The 16,016-nt window shown below is 32.4% G+C and overlaps 1 protein-coding gene across 1 annotated transcript; it reads left to right on the top strand.

Moving 5' to 3' along the window:
• Positions 1 to 6,109: 6,109 nt before the first annotated feature.
• On the top strand, positions 6,110 to 14,782 carry LOC129942190 (protein asunder). The gene is made up of 7 exons (XM_056051037.1): positions 6,110 to 6,431; positions 6,497 to 7,072; positions 7,137 to 7,429; positions 13,618 to 14,067; positions 14,137 to 14,306; positions 14,371 to 14,488; positions 14,549 to 14,782. Exons 1-7 carry the CDS (start codon positions 6,216 to 6,218, stop codon positions 14,706 to 14,708), a joined length of 1,983 nt encoding a protein of 660 aa, XP_055907012.1. The 5' UTR covers positions 6,110 to 6,215; the 3' UTR covers positions 14,709 to 14,782.
• Positions 14,783 to 16,016: the final 1,234 nt, after the last annotated feature.

Raw genomic sequence — 16,016 nt, 5'->3', positions numbered from 1 at the left:
ATTTACTTATTGCGTAGTTTGGACAGAAGCTCATAGTGGTCGCTCAGGAAATGACATTGCAAGTGCATTAATAAAAAAATTTGGAAAGGCTTATCGAAGTATACCCCACCTTAAAATCCATCATACTATGGAGTGATTCATGTGTTCCGCAGAACAGGAACAAAATCAATTCCACCGCAATTAAAATGTTCCTGAACCGAAGTGGTGTGGAGATGATTGTCCAGAGATATTCCGAGCAGGGACATTCCTTAATTCAGTATTTGAAAAACCTTGAGATCCATAGTCCACTGCACCTAGTCAAGCTTTTAACAAGCATGAACACAGACAAAGTTGAACTTAATATTATTCAAATGCTTCCTGAAGATTTTAAGTCGTATTTCATTTTGGCTAACAAAATGGACTTCAGCAAAGTACCTTTTTCCAAAGTAAAAATATTGCTTTATGAACAAAATTTCGATTTTGAAATAAAATTTAAAAACTCGGCGAAAGAAAAAGATTACAAAACTGTAAGTTTATTTAAGACAGCCACCAAGGGTGCACTACCAACACCGACAAATTTGCTTTGTGCAAAATTAGCACAAACCTTTAAAACACCGGTCTCAAAAGAAAAGAAAAGAAAAGAAAAGAAAAAAGACCTTAAAGACTTGTTACCGTTTTTACCTGAAATTGATAAGCAATATCTTAAAACATTGCTTAATATTTCGAAACTAAAAAAGTGATAGCAGTAGAACTGTTTCTTTACTTTGTTTTTACCAAATTAATGTATTTACAATGTACTATCTTTTTAAGTAATGAATTAATAAGAATATTGTACTGTAAATGAAAACTTTGTTATAGCAGTAGAACTGCTTTAATTTTCGTTTGTTTTTTTTGTTTATTTTTAAAGAAAAATATTTATTTTTTATTTTGTTTTTTTAAATACAGACTTTATTGAAAACAAATAAATAATCGATTTTCTTTTAAAATTTTAGCATCCAACTTTCTTGCTTTCTTGCCTTTCACAATATATATTGATGAGAATTGGTTTGTGTCATATTCATTTTTGTGTGTTCCACGTGCATGGAAAAAAAATCATTTTCAAAATGTTTGTGCTGATTACCGCATATTGTTAACGGTAAGGCAAAACACTTTGAAAATGTGTAGGTTAAGTCTTAATAAGACTATCTTCAATTTAAAAAAAATAAAAATAAAATCCTATCGCACATCAGTTTCGGAGTACTAAGTACGCGAACCTTTAAATGCGTTTTTCTCGAAAAAGTGCCAATGGCGTATGGAACAAACCAATTCTCGGGTGACGAAATCAGTTTTATTAAATTATTTGTAAATAAATAAGTAATTAAAATGATAAGTGTAGACATTTAGTACAACACGAGTAGTGATAGTGATGAAGAAGGTGGAGTGCGAAGTTTTGCGTCTGCATCTGCATCTATAGCCGAGTTCGTGTTGATGTATGTCCGGATGTAGTCGTCAAAGTATTTGCAAGTAAATTGGGCTGGGATACACCAATTGGATCTCCATTTTGGTTTGTATTTGAGCAAATTTGCTACAAAATCTTCCAGCGGAGATAAAACTTGCAATTGGTTTGCACCTCCTCCAGTTGCTTTTATTTCTTTTGAATTGTTTATTAATTGTTTATTATTCTTCACTTTGAACTTAAACTCGTTCCAAACCTGATTAAAGCAAACATCAAAATATTTTTACATTAATGAAATAAGCGATTCAAACCTTTTGCTGTTCAGCTATGGAATTCCATTCCATTTTTATGTCAGTTTTGTTGATTCCCTTCAAAAAATCCCCTATCGACAAGGGCCTGGAACTGATTCTGATTTGTTAATTTCAACTGCAAATGTGAACAAACATTTTGTTGTTTATTTATCGCAAATAAAGTACTAATAAATTCCATAAAATAAATTATTAACCAAGGAAACTTACAGTTTTGCGAACATCCATTTCTTCGTCGTGAGCAAATTTTCAAAAGAGAGATAACGTCGTTTTTTTTTCAAAAACACTCTATATACCGACATCGGTATTAGGGGTGAATAATAAGGCTAACGTCCTAAACACGTAGAAACAAATATATCCAACGGATTTACGGAAACGGTTCTTTCTATCCAAATTAAAGACTTCTTGACCCAAAAAATAGTGAATTGGATGTAAATGCTTTCAATTTTCTCAAAAACTAAAGTATATTTTTAGATTTGGATCTTTGGTGTTTAATCAGTTATTGGCAATGACATTGTTTTACTGAAAATAATCGCTCTGTCATTTTTGACTTTGCCATTTAAAATATTTTTGTCTGATACGATGGGCAAAAGCAACATTTTTTAAAAAGCTAGTGCAAGAAAAGTTATATCACAATAATGGAGGTATTGTCGTTCTTTTCCAATCTTTAATTTTGTATGTCAACTTCGTTTCTGAATTATTACCTCTCCCACCCAACAGGGGGGGTTTCAATCCCTCATTCCGTATTATTCTCTTCTTCTTTTGGCTTTTATCTTCTCGGTCCAGAGTTAAGGTATATGTGTGTTTTTATCTTATGGTAAATTGTTTATTCTTGTTATTTTAGTCTTAATTTGTATTTAAATAATTTTTGAACAACTGTACTATGAAAATCGTTACATCTTCAGCATACAAAAATCAATGAGCAAAAAAATTGCGAAATTTTCGCGTTTTTCTAATTTTTGGACATTTTGCGTTCTTCGGTCAACTAAATATTAAAGAAAGAGATTATAGGAATGAAGTAGTACCCGTGGCATGATGGTTAGTGCGTTGGACTGTCATGCCAGAGGTCTTGGGTTCGATCCCTGCCTATGCCATCTAAAGTCTTTTCACGGGTACTGCCTCTTGCGAGGAATTGACAAATTCTCCAAGAGTAACTCTTGTCGTGAAAAAGTGCTTTCTCAAATTAGCCGTTCGGAATCGGCATATAAACTGTAGGTCCCCTCCATTCCTGACAACATTACTCGCACACAGGAATGGTTGAGAGTTGTAAGTCACTAGGCCCTGGTTCTTCATGGACTGTTGCGCCACTCAATTTATTTTATTATAGGAATGAAAAATAGTCATGTATTTAGTTTGCCTCAAAATATCTTATATGTTTTTTCGGATAAAAAATCAATGAGCGAAAAAATTGCGAAATTTTTTTTTCTAATTTTTGGACATTTTGCGTTCTTCGGTCAACTGAATATTAAAGAAAGAGATTATAGGAATGAAAAAAAGTCATGTATTTTGTTTGCCTCAAAATATCTTATACGTTTTATAGGATTTGAAATCAAAATCAAAAACCTCAAATGATGGAATAATTATTGATGTAAGATTTAATTAAGACTATCAAAATTCATTGTAATACCTGTGGCGTGATTGTTAGTGTGTAGGACTGTCATGCCAGAGGCCTTTGGTTATTTCCCTGCCTGTGCCATCTAAAGTTTCTTTCACGGGTACTGCCTCTTCCGAGAAATTGACAAATTTTCCAAGAGTAATTCTTTTCATGATAAGTGCTTTATCAAATTAGCAGTTCGGATGCGGTACAGTACTCGCACACAGGAATGGTTAAGAGTTGTAAGTCACTAGGCCCTAGTTCTCATTGGAAAAGTGCAATTTGATTGCCAGGAAAATAACCTTATGTCGACCACGTTCGTATATAATCTTAAGTATGAAAATTGGTCCCGTTGTTTTTTTTTCAATAAGCTCGTTTAAATGTTTTCTATACACTAAATATGCCGGAGACAAGAAAAAAGGAAGAGGCTAAAACGGAGGTTTTGATGTACATCAGGACAAGGCATTCGACATTCTCATATTACCTACGCCTAAAAAAACGAATATATGTACTCCATAATACGACCGAAGTTAGCGTCAAGGGTAAACTTATTGGCATTTTTAAAAGCGCGAGTATTACATTTAAATTATTTTAGGGGAGAATGTAACAGGCTATTTTATTAGAGAAGAGTATTAGTTTACGACGATGTTCGAGTAACGTAATTTAGTTAATAATGTTATTGTCACCAGTAATTTTAAAAGCTCTTGTTTGAAGTTGTACTCAAGTCTGAACGTATATAGGTTTTAAAGATTGTAGCCAGAAAAAGAGAGAGACACATATCTTGTGTTGTCTCAGAAAACCCACATATCGGTACATATCAAGATATTCAGATTTGTTAATGGAAGTACCACTCATAGATGTAGCAAAGGGGGTATATTACGTGGCAAAGGAGGTATATAACGCTTTAATGGTTCAAGACAGCATTGAGTCTTCAAAGCATTATATTCCACGCTATTAGATAAGCCATGTTAACACCAGTGGATAACGGTGCTGCTGGTCATTGAAAGTTTTAGTTCCTCAAGATATTTTGTATGGGGTGGGGGCATGACACTATTAGATTTGGGGCGAACTACCTTGCAAACAAACTAACTTTCTCAATAGAAACTAAAGAAGTATTATTGACAACAAGTGCAGAGACAGAGGAAGAACTCTTCATGTTTTTTTAGGAATGACTTAAAAAAATACCTTGCTTTAAATCCGGTTTATTAATTATTCAAGGTTCCGATCTCGAACGTAGATAGCAAAATGTCCAAGATTCAGAAAAACCGGGAAAATTCGACACTATTTTCGTTTGTTGGAATACTTTATCCTTGTGCATTGTAATGTTATTTTCCGTTTGGTCATGTAAAAATGGTTTCCTTCAAATATGGGCGTTGCAGACCCTCTTGGCTTGCTTAAATACTTATCGGTTTTGCTCTTTTAAATTGAATCTAAAATATCTATCTATTTATGTAAAATAACTGAAGATCAATTCTTTTCCATGATAACCTCTTTGCAGCTCAAATCGAACCATGGCTTTGCTTTGAGTTTGATACTGTTAACCCTATTTGGGGTAAAGGTTATCTGCAAAAGAGTCTACGTCGCTACCTAGAAAGCTTATAGTGTCCAGTTAAAGATTCGGAAAAATCATAAGAACTGTCCCAGTTGACTTTCTCGTACTGCTAAACGGTTCTCTTCTTAGCTACATATTTCGGATTGAACAACTCAATGGAAATTGGGATATTTTTTTTTTTCAAAACAACAGTTTTTGAACAGCACAAATAAGAAAACAGTCCTTGGTTAGGTAAAGTAACGTAAAAATATCATAATACAAATACACTAAAGTACTGTCCAAATTTCCAATAACGAAATGTTGTGTATGGAACTGACAAATTTGTTTATTTATGTATTTAAAAAAATTAAAAACGCCTATCCAAATTTAAGAAATTATTACCGATCGAATAATACCAAAAAATCTCTTTTGTTACTATGCGCTGCCAAGTACACGTCAGTACCTTTACTTGTTTACAGCTTTTTTCAAATTCTGAAAATGGTTCTCCTAATGTTTCCAAATATTTTTCAAATTATTTGTAACAACAAAATTCTCGACTTAGTGCTGCTATTTTTATGACGGTAGATAGTTTGAGACGTCAACTATAATTAAAAGCTATTCAATCGGTTTTAATTGATTAGCACCATTGCACCAGAAACTTTGAACTCTTTTGTAAAAAACTTAACGAATGTGAACAAACTGTCATTCCGATTATCATTAACGATATCGTCAATAATTTGCTTCACGTTACATTGTCACTGTCGTCTCGTCTACCGTTTTCAGTATAAGATCACTGAAATATCAAAATGAACTCAACGAAAGATAGTGCTTGGAAATGCTATTACACTTGGTTTTTGTCCATGGGAAGTTGTGAAAATTTGCAACAAATTGCTTTTTACCTACTTATCAACTATTTTGTGGTGTTTATTGTTATTGCTACTGTTTTTATTTTTTCCGCCGACCATGTTATTTATGCCTCAAATTATAGAGGCCTTTTTTGAAAAACTTTACAAATGAGAAAGAAAATACAAAAATGCTATATTTTGACGAAAATCGTTTTACAGAATGACCCTCCTGCAGTTAGGCTAATGGCCAAATTCTTCTACAAAAGCAATTTTAAAATAATTATTTTAAATTGTTTTAACAACTCCTAATGCTTCATAGGCAAGGAAATTTCTTAACTGTCATCTCGTCAGAAATTAAAGTTGTCAAGTTTCTAAACAGACCTCTTGCGTTATTGTAAACGCTGTCAATATGTCAATTGTCAACTTGGCTTTGATTTCATTCGAGCCAAAGAGCCGGGTAATAGAAAAATAAAAATCTTATTCCGGATCCCGGGAAGAAATTTAATATTTCAAATCTAGAAAAATGTATGACATCAATCACAAAACTATCTTTGTGCTCGACCATACACAATATTTCAGCATATCCAGCGAGGATTATATTGATTTGGATTTTCTCAAAGGCAAAACATCGAGCGATGTCGCATTTCCACAATTTGCCAAAAGTTTATGGACATCTTCGGTGGAGGCTTCTGTTGAATATTGTCGCATTGTTTGGGATCTATTTCCAAAAGGAAAGCTGGTATAATTCATGAAAATGTCATTGGCATGGGGTTGGAATCTAAAACCATTGGTTTTTTTTTACAGATTCGCTTCATTGTGAGCGATACTGCGGCTCATATAGTCAACACTTGGGGATTAACCACTCAGAATATGTCACACGTCCTCAATGCCATGGCCATGGTTGGAGTACCACAACGCAATACACCTCAGTCTTCTGACTTCTCCGTGATTCATGGTCTAAGAGCAGCAATCGAAGCTTTAGCTGAACCTACACTGCATCAAAAGGACCTTCAGGCTGAACTGGGAGAGACCACCAAGGTGCCGAACAAAGGTCGTGTCATATGCATAACATCAGCTCGTGACAATCCCAGTATGAAGAGTCTTGAGGATATTTTCCATACAGTTCTCATGCAACAGAACACAGTGGCAGCGACCCAAAATAAATTCCTACACATTGATCACTGTCATTTGGTTATTATAAATGTAGTCCCTCTGAATATGGAGTCTCTAGTCACAAATCGAGCCTTACGTGAAATATCTCCAGCATTATCGACTGAACTACACTCCACAAGTGCCCCGTCTATTTCGAACAAATTAACTCATTTAATTTTATCACACTACAACTTGGCCAGCACGACCGTCACTGGGATTCCCATGAAGGTTTTAATTTTACAATTTCTCTAGCTTTCCGATTGACTTTATTTTTTTTTTGTTGTTCTTATAGGAGGAACAAAATGCCAATTCAAGTGCTAACTATGATGTGGAAATTCTGCATGCTAAGAATGCACACACAATCATCTGCGGATCAGAGGCATTGCTGCCGACAAGTGTAAAGGAAGGGGCTGAGTACAATACGGTTACATTAAAATGGTGTACGCCACGAGGATTTGGTGCATCCGATATGCAGCCCTGTTTGGCTATGCATAGAGTTACTCCGGTGGATGTTACTTCCAGACCGAGTTCTTGTTTGATTAATTTCTTACTGAATGGTCGATCTGTGCTACTGGAGATGCCAAGGTATTGTATAAATTACGAGAGTGATAAGGTAGGTATATCAAAATATTGTAGTATAATCTCTGTGCCTCAAAGCAAAAATATCACTCCACTCTTCGTATACATGGCCTCTTATGTTAATTGTTTAATTTGAAACAAATTTTTAGGTTCTCAATATTCTTCAAGATAACGGCAAAAAGTTGAATCTTGAAATTCATAGGCATCCCAAATATATAAACCTTCGGCATACCATCCTGGCTAGAGCCAATAGTACCCTTCTTTAAGTCAAGATTGACCTCTATGATACCCACCAAAAAATAGTTAAGAAAACAAGGTAGTTAAGAAAACTTCAAACTAAATGGTAACATATTATAATCCTTATCATTTTTTTTTTCATCTATATTTTCACACTCCGCTTAAAATGAATACGCACAAATATTCTTGATTTTTTTTACATTTTTCCAAATATTGCGGTTTTTTGTATCATCTTCAACTAACTACTAACTGACTTCTCCCTTAAGATGGTAAGAAAGAATTTAAAAAGAATAACCAAAAAAGCACCGGTTTTTCTTAAGCCCATTTACTAAGTTTTTGTAGTAGGAAACATAGAACATTGAGTCAACTGAATAGGTACAAGCAATTGAAATTGTTCTTGAAGTAGACTAACCAGTTTTTGCTAAGTTTGATAGTGGGTACTTCTACCTTTACTCTTGATCATTTCGTAAATTAGTTCCAATATGAACCCTGATATAGTTAAACGAAATTTCGCTCCATACTTACTTAATTGCAGAAATTAAGGATTATTTGTCTTTAAAATAACGGCCAACCTCATCACCTGTGGCTACTTTCCATCTTTTAATATATTTAATAATGTGAAGATTAGATGAGTACGGCAGTTATTGAAGGATAAAAAAATGTTAGAATATTTATTAAAATTTCTTTCCAAGATTCCCTTTTACACAGCTGCAGTAATTTTTGATGTGACGACCTCAATTTCGACTATTCCATAATAACTGACAGCTCTTCATATCCATCCCTTACGGCTATGATAAAGCTTTAAAAACCATTTAACTTCCTCAAATCTTGAAAATAAAAGGTTGACCCGTTAGCGCAATCGAAATTAAATAATTTTTCGTCTGAAAAAAAGGTTGAGCGACTTGCGTGAACGTTAATTTTATGAATCTGATGCACACCTTAAAATTGCTCGTTTTCAAGCTGCTGATTTTAATTTTTTTTACATTCTTTTATGTTTTTTCTGTACGAATCTTAATTTTTAAGAAAGAACTGCACAGTTGCTTAACATCCGATTAGGCCTTGGTGTGTAAACAAATTGATTTTATCTTTTGAACCCTGTTAAGTAGAGATGGAAGAGTAGATTACGTCAGGTAATCTACTCGGTAAACTACGTGTAGTTAATTAGATAAACTACACGTTTGATTTGTTTCATTAACTACCCTACATTTGTTACGTGTGCTACCTTCACAAAAAACGTTCAATTTCAAAAAGAATTTAAAAAAACGAGTGAATAAGTAACGACTAATGAGTGAAAAACACTGAACTATACATAAGAACCAAATATCTTGCGTAAATGAACTAAATCCAGTAATTCGAAGTTTTATGAAAGAAAAAAGCAAATTAAACAAGAGTTAGTTTTTCACACTTACACAGTTATCTTTTAGATGCAATTTGTCAATTTGGTGGTTGAATGGACATTTCAAACTACGTTTTGACGTCTACCACTACGTCTGCTACATTTAACTACGTTAACTACATTTAATTACATTAACTACCTCATTTATGTAGCAGACGTAGCAAATGTAGTAAATCACAAAAAATCGCATTTCTGCCATCTCTGCTTGTTAAGGCATGTGGATCCACACATTTTTCTATATACGGAAAACACACATACAGGTAGGCGAAAAAACGGCTCGAAGTTTTATTTGGATAATTTTTTTGTAACATCTTAAGGGAGTAGTTGGTATCTACAGATGGCTCAAAAACCGTCAACATTTGAAAAAAAATTTACATATTATTTTTAAAAATATTTGTGCGTATTCATTTGAAACGGAGTGTATATTCGCTAAAAGACGTTATTTTTAATAAAAGCACTAAGCTTTTTTTAATATATATTAATTTTGGCTTCAATCTTTTACTTCTCTAGAAAGATTACTAAAGTATATAATACCGTAATAAAAAAATGTATTTGTCGACATCCTTCCTGTCTCAAAATGGTTTTGTTTCTCAAATTGAATGGCTGAACCTCAGACATAGAAAGCCCTTTATAGCTATCAGCTATCAATTAGATACTTGATATATAACAATATTTAACTTCCCATAGGAAGCTATTGTAATGGGTCCGATTTGTCAAATTGAAAATTTTGACATTTCTCGACGTTTCAAGGTCCCTAGAGTCAAAATAAAAGATTTTTAGAAAGATGTCTGTGCGTGCGTGTGTACGTACGTTTGTACGTCCGTACGTCCGTGCGTTCGCGACGTTTTTTTCGTCGTCCATAGCTCAAGAACCAGAAGAGATATCGACTTGAAATAAATTTTGTTATACAGATAATAAGGCAGAAAGATGCAGAAAGGGCTCTCAAGAAAATTGCGTGGGTGGTTTTTTTTACCATAGCAGTTTGAAAAAAAGGTGAAAATTTTGGTTATACTTAAATATCTTACAGACCAAAAACGCTAGAGACTTGAATTAAATTTTATATAATATATTGTAATGTGATACCAAACAGGTATATTTTTTGAAAAAAAATCAATATAACGGTTTTTTTTATAAATCAATAAAACTGAAAAAAAAACATTTGTCACCTCCAAAATTTTACGACTGAAATATGATTTCATCTCTAAAATAATTTTGTGCAACGAAGAATAATGTTTTTGACATCTGATAAAATTTTGAGAAAAGTCTAATTGACAGTTTTTATTACAAAAAATAAAAACCTGAAAAAAAATGTATAAAAGTTGGTAAAAATTGATTTTCGACTCAAATATCTCTTCAAAAATTTTAAATATTGGCTTCAAACTAATTTTATCTTATAAGAAATATTGTTTGAAATGATTTTCGACTCAAATATCTTTTAAAAACTTTAAGATAATAGGTTCTAACTAATTTTTTCTTATAAGAAATATTGTTTTCAACATTAGGACAAATTTTGCGAAAAATCGAATTGACAGTTTCAAAAAAAAACAATACCTATTAAATATTGGTAAAAATTTACTTTCGGCTCAAATAGCTTTTCAAAAATTAAAAATACATATTGGCTTCAAACTTATTTTATTTCAGAGAAAATATTGTTTTCAATATTCAGTAATTTTTATATAAAAATCCAACAGTCCGTTTTTTTCATAAAAAATAAAATCTACAAAAAATAGTGCGCAAATTTGGTAAAAATACATATAGACAAAATTTTAAGCAAGACAGATCGACAGACGGGATGGGAAGTTATCAGTGTGGGTCGCATCCCAGCCTCTTTTTTTTTGATTTGGTATTATGGCTATCAACTATCAACTTTGTTTATGAACTGTGAATTTTACCATTATTGTGAATGATTTTTTGACATACTTGGTAATACGGATATCAAAAAAATAGATACACATCAATTTTCATATCAACCACAAATTCTTGGTTAAAGCAAGTCAGCAACTGAAAATACCTTGAGATTCTTAAAACTAAATAGATTTGCACCAACACATGTAATAAGATACTTTTCTTTAATTCATGCATTGGCTGAAGAAACTTCATTGCAGATTCTTTCAACCTTCATCAGTTAGATTTGGCAATTCCAACCCAAATACAACACCCGGGGGATCAACACAGGCATTAAAATGCAGTAGACGACTTACTGATTGTGTTATTAGGTGTGATTGTGTTATTAGGTCCTGCGACAGTTGCAATTGTTTTAATTTAGTTTTTGTAATTTTTTTTATCAATCCATACCTAGCTATTAAAATCAAAAAGTAACAAATTGAATGTACTTAAGCAAATTAAACTCACTCTTTACCACTTGGTTGAGTCGCGTTGTGGAGACACCAAGCTATTCAACTGCAGTGCGATAGCTTCACACTTTTTTGCTTGGTCCGCTTTGGACAACATTCCCCTTGCCACTTCAGGATTTTGCTCCATTAATTCCACCATTCTTTCTAATTATTTTCTGTTACTTACTATTCTGTTCCTAAATAAAATATATATATTTTTTAAATGGCATCTTATTTATTAGAACAACGTACATTTTTCCAAAACAATTTTAATTCGAGCCACACAACAGCATTTTAAAACACTAATTGAAACGTCAAACCAGATCAAGAATACTAATTCACAATAAACTATTCACAATCGGTTCAAAAATTAAAAGTCGATACTCATAATACCGATTCTTCAAATAGTTGATAGATATTATCAACTATCAAATTGATACTGATAATAGGGCTGATAAATGGTAAATAAGTTAGACAACAGCGACACCTATTGAATTTAGATTTTGCTATTTTTTTTTGCCACATATGTGATCGAAAATTGTAGAAAAAAAGTCTTTTTTGTCACAACTAACTTACATTTATTGTAAATTCTTCAGTATAAGTCGTAATATTTATATTTATAAATACAAAAAATATTAACAGCATCAACAAATTTAGAAACTCTACTTAGATAAATGTCGTAACAAAATCAATAGAAATCAAATCCAAAAATAACTTAAAAAATTCAAATCCAAAAGTAACTAAAAGAAATTAAATTAAAAAAGTAACCGAAGCAAAGGTAAACAAATCCAAATGTAAATAATAAAGAAATCAAATCCAAAAATAACTAAAATTTATTTAAAGTATTCAAATCCGAAAGTAGCTAAAAGTAATCAATTCCAAAAGTAACTTAAAGTAATTAAATCAAAAAAGAAATGATATTGCAGTAGTTTAAGATATCCGATTTATAATTAATTATTTAAAAAAGAGTTTCAGGTCGGTCAAATTGCGTCCTCTTCGTTTTTAATTCACGTTTAATTAATCTCAAAGTAATCATTCAGAAGTAACGATTACTTGGGAAAAAGTAATTAAAGTAACGAGTACCTACATAGAAGTAACTACTTTTCACATCACTATGTAGCTGTAAACAATGATTTATTGATCAGTATTATATGAACTGGACCAATAATCTTGATTGATTTTATAATCAATCAATTTATCGTGTTACAGTAGAATAAGTACGTAGCAACCGTTTTATTTGAAGAAGTAAACACTTGTGTAGAACATTTAGAATAAGGGGCAGCATATAGTGATTAAGAGGAGAACTCGCTTCGTTAAGCATCGCGAAAATTCAGCGCCTACAAAAACCTAGTAGTTTTTCGAACCGATTTGAGGTTCATATGTAAAAGTAAATAGGCGCTCGGAAGCGAAGCGGTTCATTATTGATTGTGAACAGCGATAAAGTAAAGACTTTATTTGAAAAGTAATAATTAAAAGTGATGAATAAATTAGTTTGGAGCGATTTAAATAAGGTGCATTTGCGTTTCATTATCAAAGTGTGAATAAGTTTTAATTGTCGGACCAAGCCGAATATTACAATACATATATCATTTTTATTATTCAAGTTTTCAATGAACCTATATAATGTTCCGGTTGGAAAACTTAAACTTAAAAATCTTCGGTTTATGCATTTATTTCCCGAATACCGTCCACAAGATATGCGTTAAATTTGTTTGCAATTTTATTTGATTGAATTGACGACTCTTCCGCGAATTTCACAACTTTGCGTTTTTTTTTTAATTCAATTAGATTTTCAGACTGTCGTAATTTAAAAAGTGAAAAAATACTCTTTCAAATCTTAATTTATTCATAACGATTACGAAAATATTTATGTATGTATGTAGAATAACTTGAACCTTTCGTAATAGTTTCGTAATCTGATGCTGTTTAATCTTTGTTGATTTTGAATTTTCCCTGAGGTTTTAAATGCCAGTTGGTAATGACGTAGTCTACCAACGTATTCTAGTAGGTTGATTTACTATCTGCAAAAGTCCTTCATCTGTAAAAATTTCAAAAATCTTTTCAATACTACGATCAGTAAATCTATATTTTAGTCACCAGTCATTAAAATGTTGTTTTAACTTTCCAAACAAATAAAAAATAAACCAATCCGAATAAACGTTAAAAAAATTTATATTGTATGGTTTTGTTACAGTTTAATTATAATTAAATGACTTACATTGATTTAGGAAAACTGGTGGCAAACTAACCAGCCATCTGCTCTCAGCCCGTGGTGGTGAAATATTCATCCATGCCTTACAAATAACTCGCTCTTGTCTGGAAGATCTCCCATCGATATCCGAAGGTGCTGGCGGTCGTGTAACTGACTACCGAGTGAGTGATTTTGGTGCCTTTATTCGTGCCCATAAATTGTTTCCGATGAAAGCTGTTCCTGAACATCCACCTGATGAAAATCTAGAGCGGGCTCGAGCTAAAATGTATCGTCGTTCAAGATATTTTCCCCTCACGCTTAGCACAACAATTGCCTACAATGTTCGTTATTTGGATTATTTGTTGAAGAGAATCACAAAAGACGAATTAGACGAAGCCGATGTACTTCAATGCAAACAAACAATTTATAATGTTATTGGTTCTGCATCACGTGGAGAAGCATTAGCTTTGCCTAACATGGGAAATAGGTGAGTGTTATTTTTTTTTTAAATATATTACTTCTAATTAATCTATATTGTTTTTGTGTGTTTGATCAGACTGAAAGGAACGAAAAAAGACGATCAATACAAATTACTTTGGTCCGAGTTAGAAGTCCTCATTCAAAATAGTGGAGACAGTCCACAACATAAACAAATTTTACAAATCCTGCAAGAATGTAGATCAAGAAGTGCTGAGCCAACAGCAAAATCAGATTCGGAAAGTAGTCGTAAGTAAAACTGAAATCCAAATAAAATTACAAGTACTGTGAGAAATTTTTTGTAATTAAATAGGAGACGCACCAAGAAATATAATAAGAGCGACGACAGATTCACCTCTATCACCACCTCACAGTATGGAAGGCAATTTCTTAAGTAAAGCTAAAAGAAACCTTGCATCAAATGGTCATAGGTAACATACACATATTTTTTTCGAACATACAAAATATTGTGCTTGTTTTCGTTTGTATAGATCGTTGTTAGATATTTTTGTTTCGGCAGAAAAGAGTCAAAATCAAAAGAGACTGGATTTTACCGGCCGTATGTGTACACCTATTGGTCAAGTAGCAAAGCTTTATCCAGATCTTGGTATGAAAGATGCGGCAGTTAAAGACGAACCAGCACCCAAATGATCTAAATTGGGTACTATTAGATATATTTTATTTTAAATCTAGATAATAAATAACGATTCAATTTAAAACAAAAAATAAGAAACGAGTATTTTTATTAATTTTAAGTAACTATTTATACGATGGTTTTATCTTTATAAACTTGTTATAAACTAATCAAATCATATTTTATCGTCTTTATATATAAATATACAAATTGATCGGGCAAACTTTTCAACAGTGAACTAATTTTGGACTTAATTGTAAATACTAATAAACATTGCTGGATATTTAATAAAGGTTCTGCTCTATGCTGACGGCTTAGTTTTCCTAGCGGAAAACCCTTTCGCTCTTCAACTAAAAATAAGTCGGGTAACAATGAACTGCGAGACATGGGATCTGTATATCATGATTTTCCAAGGGCGACAAAGAGTAAGACTACGTGAAGATATGATAATTTAAATATCCATCTTCAAATCTAAACTTGGAAAAACATATAAAAGAAAAAAGTACAGACGCTAAATTATCACTTAACATAATGCCTCCAAAATGTTATGCAAATCCCAATATTGCTGTTGCTTCCAAATATCAAATATTTTAACTTTTTTTATGTTATCAAAATCTTAAAACTATTAGCTTGACAAAAATTCTTAAAAAAACTACCGTAAATATCAAAAACTTAAAAAAATATTTTCGTGGCCCTATGCGGCCGCTCTAAGCTAATCCATTATTTTATGACTAGTGCCTTTCGACCTAAAAACTATATATATAAACTAAATACTTATAAACTAGAACAGCTACAGTTAGCTTTTTAGGTATTTTTTTTTCTTTTTTGGTGCCACCCTAATATTGTCCCCTACTTAATCCTTGAACCTATGTAAGCCGGCTAAGACCAAACGCCCTAGACAACTTTAATGACATTCTCAATTTGAAGCCACCAAAACTTGTTCTCATGCCCTATCTCTTCGGTCCCTGTCGGAAACTAATTTTTGACAGCTGTCACTTGATTTATGTTCTGCTTGGCTTGTCATTGCGTCATTACTTTTAAACAATGTTTGCATATTGTGTAAATTTATTACCAAAATAATTGTTCCATTTCCATGATGAATTTATTTATTGAAGGAAACGCCATTATATTGCTTCGTGGCGCTATACTATTTTTTGTGGGGTTATATGAAGTCATTTGCACGCAGATAAGCCCGGGACGATTAACGCCTGGCATAAGTTCCTAATTAGAACAAAAAGTGGTCATAAATTAGATATTTTGGATGGAACAAAAAATAAAGTGCTTATACATACTTGATAAATGTATATTTTCTTTGAAATCATTGA

Source organism: Eupeodes corollae, chromosome 1 (genome assembly GCF_945859685.1).
Source record: "Eupeodes corollae chromosome 1, idEupCoro1.1, whole genome shotgun sequence".
Taxonomy (NCBI): Eukaryota; Metazoa; Arthropoda; class Insecta; order Diptera; family Syrphidae; genus Eupeodes; species Eupeodes corollae.
This window is presented reverse-complemented; position numbering and strand designations above follow the sequence as displayed.

Excerpts from the sequence above, each read along its gene's own strand:
- LOC129942190 (XM_056051037.1), top strand. The coding sequence starts at position 6,216 with ATGTATGACATCAATCACAAAACTATCTTTGTGCTCGACCATACACAA. Across the intron at positions 7,430-13,617 it reads GTGCTACTGGAGATGCCAAG|GAAAACTGGTGGCAAACTAA; the intron begins GTATTGTATAAA and ends ACATTGATTTAG. Across the intron at positions 14,307-14,370 it reads ATCAGATTCGGAAAGTAGTC|GAGACGCACCAAGAAATATA; the intron begins GTAAGTAAAACT and ends GTAATTAAATAG.